The sequence below is a fragment of the Sus scrofa genome, chromosome 10, assembly GCF_000003025.6.
Source record: "Sus scrofa isolate TJ Tabasco breed Duroc chromosome 10, Sscrofa11.1, whole genome shotgun sequence".
NCBI classification, from domain to species: domain Eukaryota; kingdom Metazoa; phylum Chordata; class Mammalia; order Artiodactyla; family Suidae; genus Sus; species Sus scrofa.
The window spans coordinates 6,555,352-6,579,769 of NC_010452.4; the positions used below are offsets into that span (position 1 = coordinate 6,555,352).

General features: G+C 38.5%; 1 protein-coding gene across 1 annotated transcript in view; it reads right to left on the minus strand.

Moving 5' to 3' along the window:
* The window catches only part of USH2A (usherin), an 837,143-nt gene that overhangs the window by 729,761 nt on the left and 82,964 nt on the right, over window positions 1–24,418 (minus strand). Inside the window, 1 exon segment of the mRNA XM_021064292.1 lies at window positions 11,049–11,181. Coding sequence (XP_020919951.1) covers window positions 11,049–11,181 — 133 coding nt within the window.

Sequence of the window (24,418 nt, forward strand, 5' to 3'; positions counted from 1 at the left end):
GCTAGGAGACAATGAAATAAAAAGTAAAAATGTTGCTTGGTCAAGTCACATGACCGCTAGTGAGTTGAGACTGGACTATAACAACAAAAAGTTTAGAATCCTCAACGACTTTCGGTTTTAAATTCTGGTAGTGAACAGATTTCAGGCAAACCAAAGAAAACTGATATCAAGGTAAATAAATCAGGTGAATTTAGGGTCCACAAAAGCCAAAAATCTCCAAGAAACGTTAGAAGACTTAACTATAAAGTCAGTTCCTGAATTCGACCAAAATAATCCTCAGGATCAGGTAACAGGCACAGTGTTACCTGTTAACAAAATGCCAGACCAGCCATAGTTGAGCTGCCGAGTTAAAATATAGAAGTGGTCAAATAAAAGGGGTACATAGTAAGTGGTGTAATAATAGTCAAAATTCTACTTCTGAGTCAGGTGAAGAAAGTTGCAAGAGACCATCACTTTGCTATCATAGAACCAAAATAAGCCAACTAAGCCATACAATTATCTTTAACCCATGAGAAAGTAAAGGACAGAGAAATATGCAGAAACTAAATACAATAAGGAACAAGTCTTTCATAGGGGAGGTGCCACACACAGCTGCTCTTGTCCCTAACAGAGAAGTGAGAGGTAGCAGAATCAGTTATAGAGTAAGAAGAGAGCAGGCACATGTAGGCTGGGACGACAGGTAAGAGTCCCAAAGAGAGCCATCCACGGAGAGTCAGCATCCATTCCAGTTCTATCCTCAAAAATCTGAAACCAATGGTGATCTAAATTATGTTCAAAAATTAAATAAAGCTCACATCCTCGTCAACTTGAAATGTTTAATGATGTTCTTTTCCCCCGACCCCCAACACACACACTCTAAAGGCCTGACAGAACCGGCAGTGTTCTTTTCTCTGGAGCTAAGTATTATGTACTTGTGTCTCTTCCCTTACAGAAAATGTCTGGCATGCACTACAAACGTCTAAAGACACATGAAACAGTAAGAAAATATGGCCCATTATTTTAAAAAAAGGAAATAGTCACCGGACATGATAGGGAAATATCAAACAAGTATTTGAAAATATCTATGGCAAAAATACTAAAAGATCTAGTGGAAATTGTGACAATATGTGGGAGGAGAGGAAATTTGTAAAGAGAAGCTACAAAAAAGTATCCAAATGGCAACGCTGGAAATGAAAAAATATGATATGAAAAAAAGGAATGTTCTAGATAAGCTTAAAGCAGCAAAGATACAACAAAGAAAATAACTGGTAAATTCCAAGATAAATCAGTAGATATATCCAAAGAGAAAAACTAAAAATAGAGTAGGGAAAAAATTCCAATTAACAAACATAATGTGCCCCAAATCTGTGCGATTAACACCTAGTGCTCTAAATACAATTGAAATCCTAGAGGAAGAGAAGATACCTTTTTTCATTCTAGGAAGGAAGGAAGAAAAAGAAGGAAGGAAGGGAGGAAGGGAGGGAGGGAAGTTTGAAGAGATAATTATCACAACTTCCAAAAGTAATGAAAACATCAATTTCCATATCCAAGAATCTGTGCAAACCTCAAGCAGGATAAATTTTATGAAAACTACACTCACACACACCACAGTCACACTATGGACTTCAAAGAGAAACTTTTAAGCAACAAGAGAAAAATGGTACATAGCGTACGTACTCGGGAACGTTGATACGATGGTTGATTTCTCCCCAGAGACAATGAAGGCAAGAGAACAAGGCAACAACAATCTTCCAAGTACTGAAGAAAGTCAGAATTAGCAAGGCAGACTTCTACGTCCAGGGAAAATATCCTTCAAAAGCCAAGACAAATTGAAGGCATTTTCGCAGGAGCTAAGAGAATTTGTTTCCCACCAACGGAACTGTAAGCAATGGAAAATGAAGTTCCTCAGGCTGAGGAGAAAGAACACCAGGCAGAACTCAGGATGTGTGCAAAACAATGAAAAGTACCAGAAAGGACCAATTTTGAAGAAAGAAATTATCTCATGGGGTTTATCTATACAAGATTCAGCAGTTTTCAACACCTGGTACATCACTACTCTAAATTCAACATGTCTTTTTTTTTTCCTCCTCACCCTAGGAAAATTTTGATTTTGAGCCCCAAAATTAAATATAGGCCATGACCATTATTTTAAAATATTTAAATTTCACAATGTCAATAAACTTAATATCTGCATGAACATTACATCATTAATACTTACAATAGCAAAATTTCATTGAGTGCCAAACACAAACCAAGTATATAGTCATAAGTTGTACAACGGCTTTGAAAACTATATATATAAACACATGTTACAAATGAGGAAAGAAATCAGGAAATTGGATGGAGGAGTTAGATTCTTTGCCAAAGTCTCTTGCTTTTAAGAAGCAGAGCCAGGATTCAACCCCGAAACTGTCTGACTCTCAATTTCATACCTCGCTTCTCAGACACCAATGACTACAGCAATACTAATTTCTGCAAACAAAGAGTTAAAATTCCAGTGCAGATCTGTGCTTCCTCAGTTCATGTTGGAGGATATTATACTTCACACCCATACTTTTTTCAGGAACCTGCTGCCAAGTTTCCACAAAATAGATACTTCATTTCTCTTAATGGTATACCCTTTCCCATTGTAAGCATACATATCACCTATTTAATCAATGCCCTTTTACTGCTTCCAATCATTTGCTACCTTAAGTAATTTTACAGTGAACATTTTTGTGTACATATGTAAGGCCTTGTGTAATTACATTCCTGAGATATGCGCCCTGAAAAGAGAATGATTGGATGACACCGTTTTCACATTGTTACTTTCCGTAGCTTGCCAGGTTACCCCAAACTCTTTCCAACACTACCATTAGCTCTCTTTTCATTCCTTGCCAAACGAGGTACAAAATGATAAGTATTGTTTGAATTTTAAATTCTCAGTTTATTAGTCAGATGTTTCAATATTTTCCTTTAGTGTTTCTGGCCATGGTATCATGCTAATAAAAACCTTCAATATGCCAGGATTATGGAAACATGTGCCTTTATTTTCCTCTACTATCTCATGAATACATACTTCCCATTAAAATTTTAATTCATCTGCAGTTTTTATTTAATGTGATTGTAACTTGTCTTTTTATTTTTGTTAGATAGTTGGCCACTTGTCCTGATAGCATTGCTAGGTATCTTTTCCGCACGTCTCTGAAACATTGATGTTATCTTTCATTTCTTTTTACCTTTGTGTACTTTCTTCCTATATCTCTGTATCTTTATTCCACTGCATTTACCTGTCTTTTTCTTTTTTAATTTTCTAAATCTTTTTTATTTTTTGCTTTTTAGGACCATATGGCATATTGGAAGTTTCCAGGCAAGGGGTCGAATTGGAGGGACAGCTGCCAGCCTACACCACAGCCACATCAATGCCAGGTCCGAGCCGCGTCTAAATCTACATCACAGCTCACGGCAAAACTGGATCCTTGACCCACTGAGCGAGGCCAGGGATCGAACCCACCAACCTCATGGTCACTAGTCAGATTTGTTAACCACTGAGCTATCATGGGAACTCCCACATTTGCCTATCTTAGTTCATCAATGTCTATACTTTTCTAACTCTTTTTATATAAATCGAAAAAAAAATTCAGAAAAAATCTAGCATTATCTCAGCTAACACAAAAGGAAAGCTGACTTTCTCTACCCCACTGAGGTTAGAAATGTTAAACTTTGGGACACTAATAGAAATAAAAAATAGTATTCCAACTCCAGAAAGAACAAACAGGTGAATCAAAGAGTAACACACAGTGGATAACAAGCAAAGGAAGGGCATCTGGCATCAGCTTTAGATGATTATCCTTTTCTTCCCTATGTATTTGCTTTCATAGACACACACCGATTCCTTAATGGTCACTGATTCCTTATTGACCAAGTGTCTTTTTTTTTTTTTTTGTCTCTTTAGGGCCACACCCTCAGCATATGGAAGTTCAGCTGCCAGCCTATACCACAGCCCCAGCAATGCAGGATCCCAGCCGTATCTGCAACCCATACCACAGCAATGGCGGATCCGTAACCCACTGAGCGAGGCCAAGGATGGAACCTGTGTCCTCATGGTTACTAGTTGCGTTTGTTACTGCTGAGCCACGATGGGAACTCCCCCAAGTGTCTTCTTAAGAAAGTGCTAAACACTTTTAAATGCATAATATAAAAACTCCCATATTTAAAAGGGAAAGCAAAACTCTGTTGATAAAGGAGTTTGGAAATAGCTCTGGAAAGGTTTTTGTATTTTTTGTTTGTTTTTTTTTTGTCTTTTGTCCTTTGAGGGCTGCACCAGCGGCATATAGAGGTTCCCAGGCTAGGGGTGGAATCAGAGCTGTTGCTGCCCGCCTACACTACAGCCACAGCAACATGGGATCCGAGCAGCGTCTGCAACCTACACCACAGCTCACGGCAACACCGGATCCTGAACCCATTGGGCAAGGCCAGGGATCGAACCCGCCGCCTCATGGTTCCTAGTCGGATCCGTTTCCACTGTGCCACGATGGGAACTCCCTCTGAAAAGTTTTGATTCATGTGAATTGGTATTTTTAAGTTCAAAATTTGGAGGGCTACTGTCGTTTATTACCACAGTGCCATTAGAGACTGCTTACAATTACACGTCTGTTACGACAACTCCTCTAGGTTTATGCCCAAATGAGGGCACTGATGTGAACATACAACGGTGAGAAATGCTCTAAAAAGGAGCTGACACACAGCAGTTGATACGGATGGTCTAAGGTATGTTTGCATATTTAAAAATCAGCCCAAGAAAATCAAATTACCCCTTTAATATGTACATATTACATGTACGCATATCCCACTACTATGGATACAGGGCTCGGGAAAAAGTGTGTTTGGTCCATTGGTTAATTTCCTGGGGAAGCAAAGACAAGGCCTATAGCAACAGCAAATGTCGTTGGCAACATATTTTTCTAGCAAGTTATGCTGGTTAGAAATGAGATTCAAAGAAAAGTTTCTGTAGCAGCCAACAACCATGTGAAAAGTTGTTGCTTCCTGGGTGCAAAAACAAGGAGACGAGTGAATCCTCACCAGAGCGAGAAAGAAAAGCCATCTTGCTTTCCTACAGGCCTGTGAGTTCCATGCCTGCGTTGGAGGTGGTGTCTGCTCCAGAGCAGACATAGCCGGCCCAGCACTGCACAAGAGCGCCTTTAATTCAGCTCGCAGGCATCTCTTGCACAATTACCTCTCCTGAATGAAACCATCTTGGATGTGGACAAAAGTATGGGGGACAGCGACTTAATTTTTTGATTAAAAAAAGGAGCAAGCGAGAGAAAGAAAATGATTTATAATAAGTCCATGGGAACATTCTGTACCTATCTCTTTTCTGATTAGAGAGGTGGCATGGAGCCCGGCTCATTAGGCAGAAGTAATGAGCCAGTCTATCTGCCATCTCTAATTAGAGAAAAGATACAGTAGGTACCACTGTACCTATAAATTGATGGAAAAAAAGATAAAAATTATTTTTTAAATACCCTTTCCTCCTGTAGTTCTCCAATGCTCAGAACTTAAGGTGAGAAAGTGCAATAAAACCTAAGTAACACTGGACATAAGCCCTTTTCCAAGGAGGTGTTTTCTAACCAGAAACTAAAATTTTCACAGTTTTTAAATTTTTCACATTTTAAAATGTTTTTTTTTTTTTTTTCAGTTTAAAAACAAATATCTTAGTCAGTCTATACTGTCCTTTGGAAGCATTAATTCAACATTTAGGATATACTGAAATAGAACAGAAGCGGGTTATTTCAACCCCACAGGGTAGAGTGGACAAATTTATGGCACCGTCGAATACTTTGAGCAACATTTGGTGCAATAAAACACTTTTAGAAGTACTAATGGGAATTAAATATTGAAATGAGGCTCACAAGATTTAATGTGTTATTAAGAATTTCTGCATGCAAAGTACTTTATAAAATTCTTCAATATACTAATTACTCAAACCAAGTTTCTAAATATATAGGTTCCTTAAAATATTACTTCATATAAGTTTAGCTTGATCTAAGAGCATACACAAATTAAAACAATAGAGTCATTTATAGACATTTTTTCTTTGCCTCTTTCAACAATTCTCTGGAAATTGTTATTATCTCTGCCTCACAATAATAGATATTTAAAGAGGCTAAGAATAGCTGCCACTTATTCACACTTACTACATGACACGTAATATATTCTACACATACACTATCTCATATAATTCTTATAATATCCATATGAATCACTTAGCAAAATAAAATAAATTAGAAATCTGAGACTTAAAAAGGAGACGTATTTTGATCAAAGGTACACAAATAGACAGAATTCAGCCTAAATTGCTTTGATACCAGAGCTTGGAAATTCAATCACTGTGCTTTAGAATGTATTCTCAATAATATATTAAAAACATATCTTTTTCTTTAAATAACTAAGGTCATTGGGGAAAAATTAAAATTTTGCATTATTTCAAAATGAATACCAATACCTATAAAGATCTATGTGACAACTCCAAAGCCATGCCTACTTATGCATTTACTGCAAACATTTGAAAACATTTGAGTGCTTACTCTGTATACATGATAGGATGGTATAACTATCAGAATTAAAATTTAACAAGGTCATTGGACTTAAGGTCAATATAAAATGGATGGTAGTAAAAACAATTAGAGAGCAAACTCCAAAAACTACGTTAAATGTAATTTCATGAATAAAAGGGCCAAGAAATATATGGGGCTATGTCTTAAAATATGAATGAAACCTCTATACAGAAAACTAAGACACTGCTGGGAGAAATTAAGGAACATAGTACATGCATTGGTTGGAAGACTTGATGTTCTACGGATTATCTATTCTCCCAAAATTGAGTTGAGAGTTTAAATTTCAGCAAAATTTCTATGAAAGATGCGGTATATATACACAATGGAATACTACTCGGCCATAAAAAAGAACAAAATAATGCCATTTGTAGCAACATGGATGGGACTTATTTCTGACTTATTTCCCTCATCCCGAGTGAAATAAGTCAGAAAGAGAAAGACAAACACCATATGATATCACTTATAACTGGAATCTAATATACAGCACAAAGGAACATATCCACAGAAAGGAAAACCATAGCCTTGGAGAATAGACTTTTGACTGCCTGGGGGGAGAGGGAGGGAGTGGGAGGGATCGGGACCTTAGGGTTAATGGATGCAAACTATTGCTCTTGGGATGGATTTACAATGAGATCCTGCTGTGTAGCATTGAGAACTATGTCTAGATACTTACATCGCAACACAACAGTGGGAGGAAAAAGTATGTATACATGTATGTGTAACTTGGCCCCATGCTGTACAGTGGAAAAAAATAAAAATAAAATAAACACAAAGGCGCCCATAAAAATAAAAAAAACTGCCTCTAAAATTCATATAATAGCCAAGATAATCTTGAAAGAAAAAAAGAAGTTAGAAAATTAACTACTCCTAGATATCAAGACTTTTAGAAAGCTATAATGATGAAACCTAAATGTTGTAACTCAAGTGGGGGCTAAGATATTGGAACCAGAGTGAGCTCAGGAACAAACCTGTCTTCGCATAATGGATATAAAATTTGTGACGAAAGTGTCACTGCTGCAAAGTCATAGAGAAATGATGAAAATGGTTCTTGGTCAATTAGATATTCAGGTGGGTAGACATGGATCTTGACCACTACTTGACACCGCACCCCGAAATCAGTCTCAGATAGACTGGAGACCTAAATTTGAGAGGTAAAATAGTAACAGTTCAAAAATAAAGTGTAGGAGAGTATCCTCATGACAGTGTTTTCAAAGACATCAAAAATAGGACATAAACAATATTGGGTTTAAAATAAAAAACAGTAAATTGGACTTCACTAAAACTTAGAACTTTTATTGATTGAAGGATACCGTTAAGAAAAGGAAAATATAAGTCATAACCCAGAAGGTGATGTTGGAAGTTCACCTGTCAAAAAACCCATATTCAAAATATTGAAGAGCTCCTGTAAGTAATAAAGACACACTATTCAATTAAAAAATTGACCAACAAGCACATGAAAATATTCTCAACATCACTGATCATCAGAAAATGCACCACACACACACACACGAGAATGGCAAATGTTAACATGACACGACACTAAGCACTGGGGAGAACGTGAAACAAGTGCAATTTTCAAAGACTGTTAGAATACTCACTTTGAAAAAGGTATTTCCTAAAGCTTAAAGAAGTAACACCACATGATACGGATACAGTACAGTGCTTAGAAAAGGAATCCTACGCAAAAGAGTACATGATTTAATTTACAGGAAAGTTCAAGAACAAGCAAGACTCATCTATGCTGATAGAAGTCGATGCCAACACTATGCTGTGTGTACCTTTAGAGCTGCTATTCACTAGGATTCTTTAAAATATTAGAATTGTTTGAAAACTTTTCTGGATGAGTTATACCGGTATAAATACAGACTAAAAATTCATAAAGTTGTACCTTTAATATTTATGCATTATGTTCCATTGCATGTTTTGCCTTTATTAAAAATGTAAAGTATTTTTACATTTCTATAATGCAAAGCTGTCAGACTTTCTAAAAACTTGAGAAAATGTGCAGCATAATGTTCTTAACATTAATAAGCTTTCACAAATAAGTAAGAAATACCAGCATATAAATAGGGACACACAACATGAATAAGGAATTCACAAAAGAAATGCCAATCAGCAACATGTATGTGGGATGACATCACTTATGCGTGGAATCTAACATATGGCACAAATGAACCTCTCTACAAAACAGACTTGCAGACAGAGAGAACAGACTTGTGGTTGCCAAGGGGGAGGGGAAGAAGTGGGAAGGACTGGGAGTTTGGGGTTAGTAGACGCAAACTATGACATTCAGAATGGATAAGCAATGAGGTCCTACCACACAGCACGGGGAACTGTGTCCAATCTCTTGAGATAGAACATAATGGAAGGTAATATGAGAAAAAAAGTGTGTGCGTATACATACATATATGACTGGGTCTGTACACTGTACAGCAGAAATGGGCACAATATTGTCAATCAACTACACTTTAATAAAAAATTTTTCTTAAAAAAGATGTATCTGCAAAATTACCCAAACTCGCTAATGGCCGAATAATTCAAAGGCAGGATCCAACTACATTTTTCAATGTCAGGAATGGCAAAAAGTGAAAAAATCTTAGATAATTTGTAACGTATCCAGTTAAGTGTTTAAGGAAGCAAGCACTCACCTCTATTTCTAAATAAAGTTGTAAATTTTCACAACATTTCTGGAGGTAATCTGTTAGTATGCTTTAGGGTAATCATTCTAATATGTACTAAAATATAAAATGACCACATAATTAAACCTAGCTATTTAACTTCTATGTATTTATGTTAGGGAAATAAGTATGGTAACATTAATAATATTACTTCACAATATGGTTTAGCATATGCAAGCAAACTTATTCATTCATTCAGCAAAGAGAGAGCAACTACTATGTAGCAGATGCTGGAAAAACAGTAGTTGTTTTTATGACATCGCCTCATTTGATCCTCACGATGGAACTGTAACATCATCGTCATCAGGATTTTAAACTGGAGGTAACTACAGGTTAGAGGCGTTAAAACATTGTTTCGGGTCACATGGCTAGTAAATGGGGAGATGGGGTTTGAACTCAGGCAAACAGACCCAAAGCATCAGGTCTTAAGGAAAAGCATAGACAATTGCTCAAAGGCACATGTATGTATATGTTTATGTGTGTGTCTATGCATGCTGGAGATATATAGACATACAAATATAACATATAAATAAACATATATACTGTTTTCTACCAAATAACTCCTATTGCTGAAGTATCAGAAATAACCTGAGTGTTCCATAATAGGACCTTATTTTAAAAGTTTCTGTTACAGCTATACAACTGGGTACAATACAGCCATTTTAAACGAGAAGACACATTAACAAGACACGTTTCTCATAACATTTGGAGGGAAGTATTTATTTTTAGAGGGCTCAGAGAAAGCATATGTACTATAATTTCATTTTTGGAAAATTATTATATTTATAACCACATCTCTAGCTATATGTACAAAAATTGTGGAAGGGTATAAAAAGTTTCTCTCTCAAGGTCAAAAAACGGAAAATGCTTTCTATTTTATAGAGTTCTATGTTGTTTGGGTTTCTTGTAATGAGCATTTATTATTTAAGAGTGTAGAATAATTTGTATTTCCATTTCAAGTGTGGGCAATTTTATAGACCATGGTGTTAGTTATTTCAAGGCAATTCTAAATTCAACCTCTGTCCTTTTCAGGATATGATGTGCATATCACTTCCTGAAGATGCAGCCCATTTTTAGGGTGGGAAAATATGAAGACCATCAGTCCAGTTGATTACATACTGAACAGTACTTCTGTTCCTATCTAAGCCCTGCTTTAACACTAACCCTACAATAAAATCCAAACCAGAAAGAGAGAAGATAGAGTTTATTGCATACTGTCCTCCTTTAAAATCTGATAACAGAGATGTTCTAATTATAAAGATTCCCTGGAATTGTGGGTTGAATAATGGCCTCCGAAAAATAAGTCTACCTGCAAGCTGTGACTGTGATCTTATTTGAAAAAAGGGTCCTTGTAGATGTAATTAAGGACCTCGAGACAAGACAGGGCAGGCTTAGGGTGGGTCCTAAATCTGAGTGTCCTGAGTGTCCTTAAAAAAAGGCGAGATGGGGAGAAGGCCAGATGACGATGGAGGCAAAGATTGAAGCTATACAGCTACCAGTCAAGGAACACTAAGGACCGTGAGAAGCGACCCCAAAGAGCGAGGCACCTAATGGACTCTCCTCCAGAACTTCTACAAGAAGCCAGCCCTGTGAATCCTTGCCTTCACACATCTGCCCCCCAGAACTACAAAGGGGTGAAGTCTGCTTTACTAAGCTGCCACCCATTTGGTACGCATTTGTCACAACAGCCCTTGGAAACCAATACACCTGAGTGTTTTAAAATAGTATTTTTGCCACATTTTTCAAGGAACAAGGTAATTGGCTACAAGAAGATTTTCTGAAGTCAGAATCTTACCATTTAAACTCTGTCCTATTTGCACAGTGCCAGAGGCAAAATCTACCATGGAACCACTTAGAGTTCTTGTATCAAAAGCTGTATTATCCTCTTCCAAACCGTTGATGAAGAAACTGACTTTTGTCTGGTGTACCTGGAAGAAAGGATTGCCATTATTGTTGTAAAATTGCAGAGTCTCTCTCAAGTTCATTTCCTACTTCTCCACTGCCTTCAGTTGGAAAGACTAAAAATTTATTTTCATGGTCAGTGCTATCTCTTGTGTTTACATATCTGGATATAAACCTGCATGTTATAGTTCCGCGCTGGGGTCATGGCTACCAGGGTAGTCACAGGTGTGCGTAATTGTTTGTCCCATGTATTTAATAGCTGTGACTGCCATGCCTTCTAAGTTTTTTGGAGATAGATTGTTTCTTAGCTACTAGTTAAATCTGTCAGTCATATTCAGAAATAAACAGAAATGAATACTCAGGGAGAAATATTCAAAACCAGATATACCCCAAAATGTGTTATGTAGGGATAGAATTCATTTCAGATGGCTTAATCCAAAGACTCCTTGTAAACATTTACTTTCTTAGATGCTGGCAACCAGTTGGTAATTTCCATTTGTACTTCTCCAATATAGAGTAACATAAAAATTTGCAATTGTATTCTAGGCTAATTAGGTGACCTAACAACTCTCTACATCAGGGCCCAATAAACTTCTGCCAACAGCCAGAGCATAAATTTTTTACTTGTACACGAAATGATTTGATGGCATAATCCAAACGGTCCAGGTCACGACTGCTCGATTCTGCTGAAAGCAACGAGATACGTATGTAGGTGAATGGACATGAATGTGTTCCAGCAGAACTTTTATCAAAATAGGTGGCCAGCCAGATTTGTCCCCCGAACAGTGGTGGGACCACCCCCAGACAATACCATAAAAAGTTATGAAATTTTTGTATGTGGTGATCCCTGAGTAGTCAATTCAAGCAAACTTCCGTGCAGATTATTTCACTGAGAAATTGAATGTCTTGGAGTTGAAAGTTTGGTTGTTAGTACTTTAAACATATCAAATAATAGCATTCGAAATGAAATTCTGTTAAGTAGCCTTGCAAAAATGAATGAAAACAAACAACCATCCTCCAAGATTTTAATATCATGTGAGTGATGGTCTTCAGAACTCCTTTGAAACTCTCCCTGAAAGAAAAAAAAAAAAAAAAAAAAAAAGACACACACACACACAAAACCTGGAAGTTATCATCATAATTACTTGGCAGTATTGGTTCTTCAAAAACTTACACAGTATGGCTTTTCCCCGTGCTATGTAACCTGCTTTCACTTAAAACCATGTTCTTTCCTAAATCCACTGACCCTGTGTTACATATTACTTAATTATAAAACAAAGCTTTAACATCAACTCTCAAATCACACACTAGCTCCTCCTGGACCTCGATATACGCCTCTCTGCTGCCTTTTTTTTTTTTTTTTTTTTTTTTGCATCCCATTTTTTTACAGCCTGTTACTGTCATTTGGTGTTTGACTGTTATCATTATAAAAGATACAGGCTTTTCTACTTTGTTATTTGTAGCATTATCTCATGTTTTACAACATCTTCGCGCAACATGCAGGCACATGAAATATAACTAGTGAAAAGTTCTCGATGGTATTAATGCATAAAAAAGAATGTGGTTCCATCTCTACTGTCTTTACCCAGCCAAAAGCTGATGAACAGCCAATTTTCCTTTATCACATTAGCACAGCCATGAGGGAAACACATTTGTTCTCGTCAGCCACACTAAAGATACTATTACCAATCTAACATATACATGTTTTATATCAGCAGTATTCTCAGAGCATGAGAGAGCCAACAATATATTAACACTAGCATGACAGTTTATTTAAGAAAAGAAAATTGTCTCTGTAGAGGGACAGAAGTTAGAAATGTATGGCTAAAGCTCAGTGTCACTGGTCTAATAAAGGTAATAATTCTTCGGCTTTCTTTATAGCAGGTAACACTGTGGTGACAGCTCTGTCATATCATTCAAATAAAAATGTTGTCTTTTACAAGTTTAAGTGCACCTTTATTTTGAGGCAGATAGAAAGCATGTTTTTGATTTTCTGTACTCACTGTATTATAGCTATAGCCAAGAGTTCAGGACCTTCTCTGTTTTTCTATTTCCTTTTTTTTTTTTTAATCAACTCATCACGTATTTGCTTAGTAGAAGGATTCAGTGTCACTTGCAGTGAATTCCAAAAGAATGTTTTCACTTTGTTGATACTTAAAACATGATGAATGATGATCCTAAGCCACTCCAGCCTGCCGTCCCTCCTCTCCCAGCCAACTTTCGTATAAATAAGATGAAATCTCCCTGGGTGTTCGGTGTCATGTTTTATATTCCAAGAGTCTCTACACTACTTTGCAATTCAGGTCTGGGGCCCCATCGCAGGGAAGCTGCGACCATGGTGGTGGCTCTTTGCAATATCTCATCCTGATGACTCCCATGCCAGTTATTTGGGGGAATAGGATTACATACGATGGAATTGCTGATTTGTGAAAAGAAAGCCTTCCGCTAAAATGAACTTCCCACCTATCTCTTTCTCCACCCCTCCGAGGATGAGAGGAGTTTGTACGTTTATTGGTGTGGCATGAAGGAAAGAACTAGCAACACCAGGACCAGCTGGAGAAAAGTCTTCAACTTGCTCATAGAAAATCCAACAACACTTTGGAAAGAAGATATAGAGGAGCAAGCTTCATTCTCTCAGCGTTTACTGTTTCAAATATCATTTTAGCCATCTTTTTTTTTTTTTTTTTTTTTTTTGGTCTAATTGGTGTTGCTGTGATAGGCGGGACTCATTCCTTTGAGCACAGAAGGCATAAAATTAAAAAAGGAATTCCTCACCCATTCTCACCTGTGATTAGAGAGGAGCGTTCATTCAAAATTCCAGAAGTGCCCTTCGTGGCTCAGTGGGTTAAGAATCCACCATAGTGTCCATGAGGAGAAAGGTTTGCTGCAAGTTGGCGTGGCTGTGGCTGTGACATAGGCTTCAGCTGCAGCTCTGATTCAGCCCCTCGCTCAGGATGTCCATAGGCCACAAGTGCAGCCGTCTAAAAAAAAAAAAAAAACACCAAACCAAAACAAAAAAAATCGCTCAAAATTCCAGAAAGTCACACAACAGCTGGGAAGCTACTAAGAGGAAAGAAAAACCACCAAATTGACCTTGTAACTGTCAACAATCACTATCCTAAAGTCAAATCTCTGTAGCTCTTCTACTCTTCTGGCCACCACCACCGCCACCACCCACAGGAAAGCAAAGAACGGCTGATTCAGACTGGGAAATAAATAGGCAGAGTGTCTATGCTGACTGCCTCACTGGAGAAGGAGTTGCATAGTTTCCTTGTTGCCTATATCCTCCTAATTTAAATTTAATTCAATAAAGCATTAACCCGGCATCTACGGTGGTCCTGAGTTACATGAAGAAAATAAAATTATGATCCTTTTCCTCAAGGAGCTTGTACATAGGAAGCAATGGAATGACTATTTAGTGTTTGAACCACTGTCAATGATGATGGTTGCTTTTTACTTAAGTGCTGAATCTTTAACGCTGTTAATGAAGTGTTATCCTTCTCACAGAATTGCTTTGAGAAGCTACGGCTCAATCCACGCATGTGTGTTGTAGAACCTATTTTTGGTCCTTCTCTGTGGGACTTGTCTTCCTAGAACCAACTTATAAGCTTCCCAAGAATATCAGTTTCATTAATTTGATGGGTATCATTTTAAACCAAAATCATCTTAAGCATTTTGAATAACTTTTTCTTTTTTCATAGATTTAACACAAAGTAATTTGGCAACATACCTTGAATTCAAATTCACTTTTCAAAGACGATGGTGGATGATACAAATATAAAGAACATTATTTGGAATGCTAAGAATCGCAAACAAAAAAGAAAACCGCTGTGAGATGAATCTGAACGAGAAACATTTTTGGAGGAAAAAGAGTTTGGGACTTTCTGAAATAGAAATTGCCCTTGAAACAGAATTTCTATTTCTAGGTTAAAGAAGGATTTGCATAAAAGATTCAACCATTCCATCTATAATTTTTAAGCATAAGGCAGGCAATTTATTCTGAAAACTTCATAAGGTTATTTTAAAGTATCACATGTATGTTTCATCCCATACCTGAAAACATGTGGAATCAATGCTTTGCTCACCATCCTACAGGTCTTCTGAGGTTTTTTTCTCACTCATTCCATCCTTTTTTTGGGGGGGGCGGTGCACCTGCAGCATGTGGAAGTTCCCTGGGCCAGGGATCCAACACACATCACAGCAGCAACCCAAGCTGCTAAAATGATGATGCCAGATCCTTAACCCACTGTGCCACAAGGGAACTCATCCATCCAATGTTAGTTCTAACTAGTGACCAACAGCCAACCTTACCTAATTGGTGAGGTCTCTTTATTATCTGATGATCACATGATGCTTACTTTCATCTCCATCTTTTATTATAGGTATTTCCATATGGGAATAAGCTTGTAACTGCTTTTCATTTACCTAATTCTTTTGTGGTTTTCAAAACATAGCTCAAGTCCCATATCCCTTAATGATCCTTTGTCAACTACTTCAGCACTAGATATGTCCTCACATTTATTGAAACTAACATGAGGAGGGCTGTTCTAAACTTTGTACATATATTCATTTTTTTGTATCCTTAACCCAAGGCAGGTTTGTTATTCTCTCCCATTTTAAAGGTAAAGAAATGAATCAGGAGTTCCCGTCGTGGCGCAGTGGTTAACGAATCCGACTAGGAACCATGAGGTTGCGGGTTCGGTCCCTGCCCTTGCTCAGTGGGCTCAGGATCTAGCGTTGCCGTGAGCTGTGGTGTAGGTCGCAGATGCGGCTCGGATCCTGCGTTGCTGTAGCTCTAGCGTAGGCCAGTGGCTACAGCTCTGATTGGACCCCTAGCCTGGGAACCTCCATGTGCCTCGAGAGCGGCCCAAAAGAAATAGCAAAAAGACAAAAAAAAAAAAAAAAAAAAAAAAAAAAAAAAAAAAAAAAAAAAAGAAATGAATCAGAGAATTGAAAACAAAAAGATTACATTATTCAAGGTCACATGGAAGGAAGATTGACTGGTTCCAAAGCCTGTCTTAACTGATTTTAATGAGCATTTAGTAGTAACCACCAGCTGGGTGACAATACCCATTTTGAGGGTGTCCACTTTAACTCAATACAGTGACGGTCCAAGATTTCGGTCAACCGGACACAAGAAGGCTAACCACGCCATCACACTGTACAGTCACTTGCCACTTGCCTGACAGTGTGCTGAGGTCTTAGATTTGCTCCTCTGCCATGTTGTTATCCCCAACATGAGTTTACCGGCCCCCCTATTCTGCTTCAGCAGCCTTTGGGAACCCTTTCACCTACTAATAGCTTTTACTATTACCAACGTTTGAACTGCAAGAGAGCTCTCGAACTTCAATTCATAGGTCCCAGTTCTAATCATTGAGACCACACTAAACACATCCAATCCCTTTTCCACATGAGAACTCTCACAGAGAGAGAGAAAAATATTATTTTCTCCTAAGTCTTAAGATAAACGTGTTTCGTTTCTGTGGTGTTCTAAATATGACATGGTGTTGAGGCTCTTCTTAAAATGTGGCTCCAAAAATACTACAGTCTCTAAATGCGGTCTCTTTCCAAACTGAAATAAGATTATCACTTTAACATAGTCCAAAAAATGCATGCTGGATGTTCGGCTAAAACTGATAAATTAAGCTGACTAGTCACTAAGATACTAAGTTTTGTTTTCTTTTAACTTACATCACTGTTAAAGCCTATCTACCCCTCCTGTACATATGCAGGTAGGTTTGCGGACCCAAGGACCAGAATGTATATTTATCCATGTTATATTTCATCTTGTTAGATTCAGCCCATTGCTCTGGGCTGTCAGAATCCTTTTGGACGCTATGTCTGTCAGCCAACGTATTTAACATCCTCCAAGATTTGTGTCATTTGCAAATTTGATGAGCATGCCCTACGTGCTAGGCAGAGGCTCCATAAATACTGATTGATTAACTGATACTCCAAAAATAAAACCACCTACACTATCTCTGCCACCCGCTGCAATTCTGAGGAGGAAATGGCACCATTTTCTAACAGCTAAAATGTGTTCCACAGGGATTCTTCACCTTGCTGAAGTGACATTTACTAACATGAGTTTTTATAGAATTACACAATTATGAATAAATACTGCCAGCTAGCAAATATTCTCTATTCAGTGATATTTATACAAAAAATATTTTTAAAACAGAGCTGAGGTCATTATTCAGGGAAGGTTGCTTTGGTAGAAATTAATCCCATGGGTTGTCCACAAACACTTAGAATGTACCTGTGTTCCCACTACTAGGGAGATGTGTTGATAACACCTGCTGTCTTCCTTCTCTTTGCACAGAAGAGGCTACAGGAAAATGACTTCAGACACAGATACAGTCCCCCAAGCTTTTCTTTTGTTTCTCTTTTTCATTTCCCATGAGGTCATATATTTAATTCCAACACTCCCTTCCCCGATCCCATCTCCCATCCCCCGCCCCCCTCCTCCCCCATCCCCCCTCCCCCACTCGTGCTATTGAAGACTTTTGGTTTTCCTCTGAGGAACTCAGACAAGCCAGGACCTTGCTGTGATCCACACCTAAGTGGTTCTGCATTTTCACCCTCGGTATCATATTTTGGATCTATTAATCCCCTCTTGATAACAATTAATCCCCGGCAACCTCCTACAAAGAAGCCTCCAAACTTAATCGCTAGAAATTTAACATGGGAATGTAAGTAGTTTTCTTTGTTCTACCTTCAGTGGATGTACAATGCTCATGACCACCTTCCTCAACTATTAAACTTCTCTCTCCGCACTTCAAAAAGGCTACTAATTTACATGTATATGTGGTGGAAAAAAAATCCCGCCACTGGTTTGATTTATTGTTGATTTCCTAGGGAATGCAGATAGAGACAGCCTTTTTCTGTAGATACTGTCTAAGAATATTTCACGCACAATTCTACCTTTAAGAATGCTTCTGGGGAGTTCCTGTCGTGGCTCAGCAGAAACGAATTTGACTAGCACCCATGAGGACGCAGGTTCAATTCCTGGCCTGGCTCAGTAAGTTAAGGATCCGGTGTTGCCGTGAGCTGTGGTGTAGGTCACAGACACAACTCAGATCTGGTGTGGCTGTGGCTGTGGTGTAGGCCTGCGGCTACAGCTCTGATTTGACCCCCAGCCTGGCAACCTCCATATGCTGCCAGTACAGCCCTAAAAAGACAAAAAAAAAAAAAAAAATGCTTTTGGTAATATGTGTAGGTTACTTACCACACTACTATGCATAAAATAGGCAAACAACAAGGAACTACTGTATAGCACAGGGAACTATATTCACTGTCTTATAATAACCTATAATAAAAAAAACTAAAAAAAAATATATGAATCATTTCGCTGTATACCTGAAACTACACATTGTAAATTAACTATACCTCAATTTTTAAAAAGATTAAAAAAAAAATGCTTTTGGTACACAGATGATCACAATTCTACATTCAATTATCTCATTGTATCGTTAGTTCTTTTTTCTATTTTAGCCATACAGGACAGATGACTTCCAAAAGATGATTCGAATAAGCTGTAAAATACCTCTGCAACCTTTTCAGCATTTTATATCCTCAAATCTGAAAGGTGTTTATTTGTTAGTCCTGCAATTTCTTCTCCTTAAAAAGTCAACTTATTCTGTCTTCTAAGCTTAGGAAGAAAACTGTTCATCATCCCCTTCATTGAAAACCACAGTTTTGAAAATATTTGTTGTTTGAATATTTAATGAGCATGTAATGATGTGTTAAGTGTTACGCTGCACATGAGGGATATATAAAACCCAGACGTTTTCCTCAAGGAACTTACATTCTATAATGGAAACTGGCATATGAAAACGCTTTCAATGCCAGGTGGCAAATGCAATAAAATAAATATGAATAAAGTGCTTAGGAACAAAGATGAGAAAGAGAGAAATAATCTCAGAAATCTTCTCTCCCAAATAAATCCCCATTTTTCTCCTTACCACTGTCGTGGTATTCCTGAGTTATCTAGACATGTTTTGCCCAGTTTCTCCTTTCTTATTCTCTATAGGACATCTCAATGAGTAGTTGCTGGGTTTCATTACTTTAAAAAAAAAAAAAAAAACTGTCTCAAAATTATAGAAAAGTTAGTTGCAGAAACAGTACAAGAATTTTTTTCTGAAACATCTGAGATTAAGTTGCTAACTGATTAACCCATTATCCCACAATACAGTAGTGCATTTGCTACCAAAAAAAAAAAGTCATTCCCTTACATGAACAGAATACAATCATCAAAATCAGGAAATTAACATCAATACTTCCCATGGTCTTGTACACTGACACACTTTGACTTTTGCAGTGTCCCCAAAATGCCCTTTGTAGATTACGAATCCAGTCCAACATCACAGGTTGCAGTTAGTTGTCATGCCTCTTACGTCTCCTTTGATCTGGAACAGTTCTTCAATCTTTCCTTGACACTGATTTTAAGACTATTGAAGACCACAGTCTAGTTATTTTGTAGCTTGCCTCTCAATCTGGACTTGTCTCATGTTTTCTCCTGACTGGATTCAGGTGATTCAGAGATCATCTTAATATATCTTGGATGTTACATAATTTCTATTTGTTCCATTACTGATGATTGCTTTTGCTTTTATTTCTTTTTTCTGTTGCCTTGGGGGACTTACCTCAAGAAATCATTGGTACAATTTGAGTCAGAATGTTTTGCCTATATTCTTTGCTAGGAATATTTTGGAGTTTTGTGGTGCCATGTCTTTAAGTCCTTTTAAGCTATTTTGAGTTTATTTTGTGTATGTTGTGGGGTTGTGTTTTGTTTTGTCTTGTTTTTTGCAAGCAAGCAAAGTCTTTATTACAGGTAAGCAGATAGCTCCCGGGACAGCTGGGAGGGAGGAGAAGAGCCTCCCTCTATCTATGGTCTTATAGCGTTGTTTGTTTGTTTGTTTTGAGGGTGTATTCTAACTTCATTCATTTACTGCATGTAATCCAGTGGGTTCTTCCACTAAGTACAAATCCTTACCCAGTCTGTCCCCTTGTTACCTCTGGCTTATATTTTATTAATACACCCTTGTGCTCTCTAATGTACCCATACTTCCCTTCCCAAACATTCCAGGCACTTATTTTCCTCAAAGGCTTTGCACTTTCTCTTCCCTCTCCTTGACGTTCCCTCTCCTTGACATAACACCTGCCGGCTTATTCTCTCATCTCCTTCAGATACCCCCTTCACTGTCTTTTTAGCAAATCCTCTCCTGATACTGTGTTTAAAATTATAGCCCCCGATTGGGTAACCCCTCTCCCTATCAGACTATTCTCTTTTCGCACACCAAACATAATGCGTATTTATTTTTTTCTGCTTTATTTCATTTCCTTTTTCTGCCTGAAATCGAAACTCCCTAAGAAGAGGTTTGGCTTTGTTTCCTTTTGCTGTTTTGTTCACTGTTCTCTCATTCCCCAGACCAGAAACCAGCCACCATAAGGAAATCATTAAATCTCAGAGGAACCAATGAAGCCTCATCTAGACGAAGAACTGAAGGGTTAACCACTTGAAAGAGTAATAGGAATTCGCAAAGGATGGAAATGGTAGAAGACAGGGAGTGAGTTGTAGGAGTCAAGACAAACATGTGGTATCACCTATAGGTGAAGTCTAAAAAATGGATACAAATGAACCTATTTTCAGAACAGAAACAGACTCACAGATATGGAAAACAAATTTATGGTTACCTAAGGGGACAGGTAGCAGGGAGGGAGAGATGGGCTGTTTGGGACTGGCATGTGGTGTGTACACGCTAGTATATGCCATGACTGGGCCGTGGGGACCTGCTGTGTAGCACAGGGAGCTCTACCCCATACTCCATGGTAACCCATGTGAGAAAAGGATCTGAAAGAGAATGGGTGTGTGTGTGTGTGTGTGTACACCTGAATCGCTGTGTTGTACAGGAGACATGGTCACAACCTGGTCCATCAACCAGACTTCAATACAACTTTTTTAAAATGAAGAAAAAACTGCAATTCATGAGGAAAAATAAAAAGAAACTCCAAGAAATAATCAGACGGAGAGATGCTTAAACGTTATCCTAAGACTTCCATTAATAGCGACTAAACCTCGTTCCTGTATTTTTCTTTCAATGTGTCAAATTTAAAGTCATCTGTCTTGGAGTTCCCATTGTGGCTCAGTGGTTAACGAATCTGACTAGGAACCATAAGGTTGCGGGTTCGGTCCCTGGCCTTGCTCAGTGGGTTGAGGATCCGGCGTTGCCGTGAGCTGTGGTGTAGGTTGCAGACGCGGCTCAGATCCCACGTTGCTGTGGCTCTGGCGTAGGCTGGTGGCTACAGCTCCGATTCGACCCCTAACCTGAAAATCTCCATAGGCCACGGGAGCGGCCCAATAAATGGCAAAAAGACCAAAAAATAAATAAATAAATAAATAATAAAGTCATCTGTCTCACGTTCCCCCCAAAACTTTTCCAGTTTTCCAAACCTCTTTAAATAATAAATTTGCCTCTAACTGTGTCCAATGTCGACTGAAACTAACCAACACTGGATTCCTCTTTATACTCTGAGGGAGCAAGACAAGGACGTGACCTCTCTCCTGACCCGAAGTCAGAAGCGTCAGCAATCAAGCCCTCCACAGGCCGAGAGATGCAGAGGAAATCCCATCTGCATACAGCCCCCAAACTACATTCTGGGCTCGTCCTCAAACGGTAAACGAAAGATCTTGAGCGCTAATTCGTAAGCTGAAATGGGGTCCTGCCATACAAAAAAGCAGTGATACAGGCCTACGAAAATCTTCAGCGCAGGTGACTGCTCCACTAAATAATGGATTACTTATGAATCTTACATTCTTAAAAGAAATGCAAGGCTTCCTACAAGTACCTCTCTTCCAGCCATTCTATGTCCTCTTGGTTGGTTGGTTGTTTTTCCTCCCAGCTCCAGGAATACTGAGCAAAATTTATTGAAAATGTGTCTCATAAACTACATGAAGGAGCGCCATTTTAGGCCAAAGGAAAAATGTGAATCTCTTTAACCTCCTTTAGAGAACTGTATCATGAGATCTGATGGGAATTGCTTTATCTTTAAAGACACTCCAGAATTGAGAATAAGGTCTTTGGGGTGACCCCTGTTTAAAGGTGATGCTCTCTGGCCCAGATAGTAATTGTCTAAGCAGTTTTTTCTTTAATCAGTAATGGAGAAGCACACACATTTAATTTGGTTTAGACAGAAAAATGACAGCAGCAAATAGGCATTCGTTTAAGGTAAGGATTCTATCAGGCCTACAACCAAAAGTAGCTCTTGGTGGGTCAAATGATGAACATTAATTAGGCCGAGTTTCCTGCTTTTGCCCCCTTCACAATCAAAAACGTCCACAAGGTTTGTGTCATCAATTTGAGCAAAATAAATGTTTGACTATCATCTGAAGAATTTCGTACGAGGGATTGGATTACCAGATTCAAGCTGTGCTCTTGAAAATATTTTTTCTTTTCATAAAATTCATATTTATACACTCCAGTTCTTACATATTTCTTCCCAAACCATTTTCCCCCAGGTAAGCAGCAGCTGTCAAAAAAAAAAATCTCTAAATTTGTTGGGGTATTCAGACTAATTCATCCCTTTTTATAAATCCTGGATTAACCTTCTGCAAAGGTTGACGGGCCCCAGAAATGTGAGGCCCAGGATAAAAATAATGGATGGGGGAAATATTTGTGCATTGACTACTTATTAAAGAGAAAAACAATGAGTTTAAAAAACTGCTTTCAGTACAGTTTTAGAAAGAGCAAACCGAGAATGACGGTGGATATTAAAGGGTAAAACAATTACAAAAGGGAAGAACTGCTAGGGTTCTAACAGCTAATACAGAAATCCGGGTGACATCCATGGTCTCCCATGTAAGACGCATTATTCCGGATATTTCACAAGTGTTTTGTTATCTCCTGATATTTGTAACAATGGACATTTGTAAATTAGTATAACTTCCCATCTGATAAAGTATAACCAGGTAGCAATTTACCTCTACCTTCTATAAATTCGCCTTTGAATTATAATGTGTAAATACTCCATTTAGGTTAGTATTTTAGGACTTCTGAGACTTTTTCTCTGGTACAGATGGTCAGGATGAAGGAATGTAGGGTCAGCTGAGTCTTTACTGTCACTCAGATCTCGTTTATATGCTGTCACCTCAGAGAGCCCTTTAACACCCAAGCCAGCCTAAATAATCACATTATCATGTTTCAATTTTTGGATACAACTTTTCTCTTAATGTATTTCTGATTTATTTAGCTTTTTCCCTTTCCCCATCCATCCTTTGTCCATGCATGCACATACACATGCCTGCACACCACACACACACATCAGCTCTCATGGGCTCACTGCGTTAGTTCCAGCACTGGCACAAAATCTTTCTGATCCAGTCATTTCCTTTCACAACTTTAACATAGCTTTTTTCTACTCTGACTTTTTCCCACCCATCTTTCTGTTTCCATCTCTGAAACTCCTCAGGGGGAGGTCGGATCTGTCTATGGACATGTGTCTATTCACTCTAGATTGGATCTGATATCCATGGGGCAAGAGCAGGTACGCGTACAACTCATTTCTTTGGCGCAAGGGTCCCATTTCACCCTGGGTGCATCAGCCTGCCTTCTTCTGGCCTCGAGCCCACACTCTCTGCTCCAAAATGAGGTCAGCTGTCTCCATGGCCTGATGCCTCTTGGTAGGGAAGAGTGGGAGAAGCTGACCCAGACTGTCACTCACTCCAAGCGCTCTTTGCCAAGTCCCATCCCTGGCAGTCACACCCACATGTCTCCTGCCCACAGGGTCTGTCAGCTCCATGCTGACAACACCCACAGCCCCGTTCTCTCCTCTGCCGCGTATATTTTGGGCTGCAATTCCTTCTGCCCACCTGCTCTCTTCTGCTTTCTACTCTCCTAGGTTCCTGCAACACCCATCCTAATCCTTGCGTTCTTTTCTCTACCTGCCAACAGTGGCATCTGTGAGGAGCTGTGGCTGTGCCTGACAAGGTGAAAATGATCAATTCCATTTCCTAGCAAAAAACAAACAAAACAATAGAAAGAGCCAAGGCCTGAAAAAATGCACTATAAAAACACATGTGAATACTACCTAAGTACCTTATCCATAATGCACTTGAAGGCTTCTCAAAATTTCACCTTACCACGAGGCTTTCACGCTACTCGGAATCAGTGTCTAAGTCATTTATACCATTAGACCAGCTAGATGACAGCAAGTTGTCAACAGATTTCTCGAGGATTTCTCTGAGGAGCTAGAGACTTACAAGGG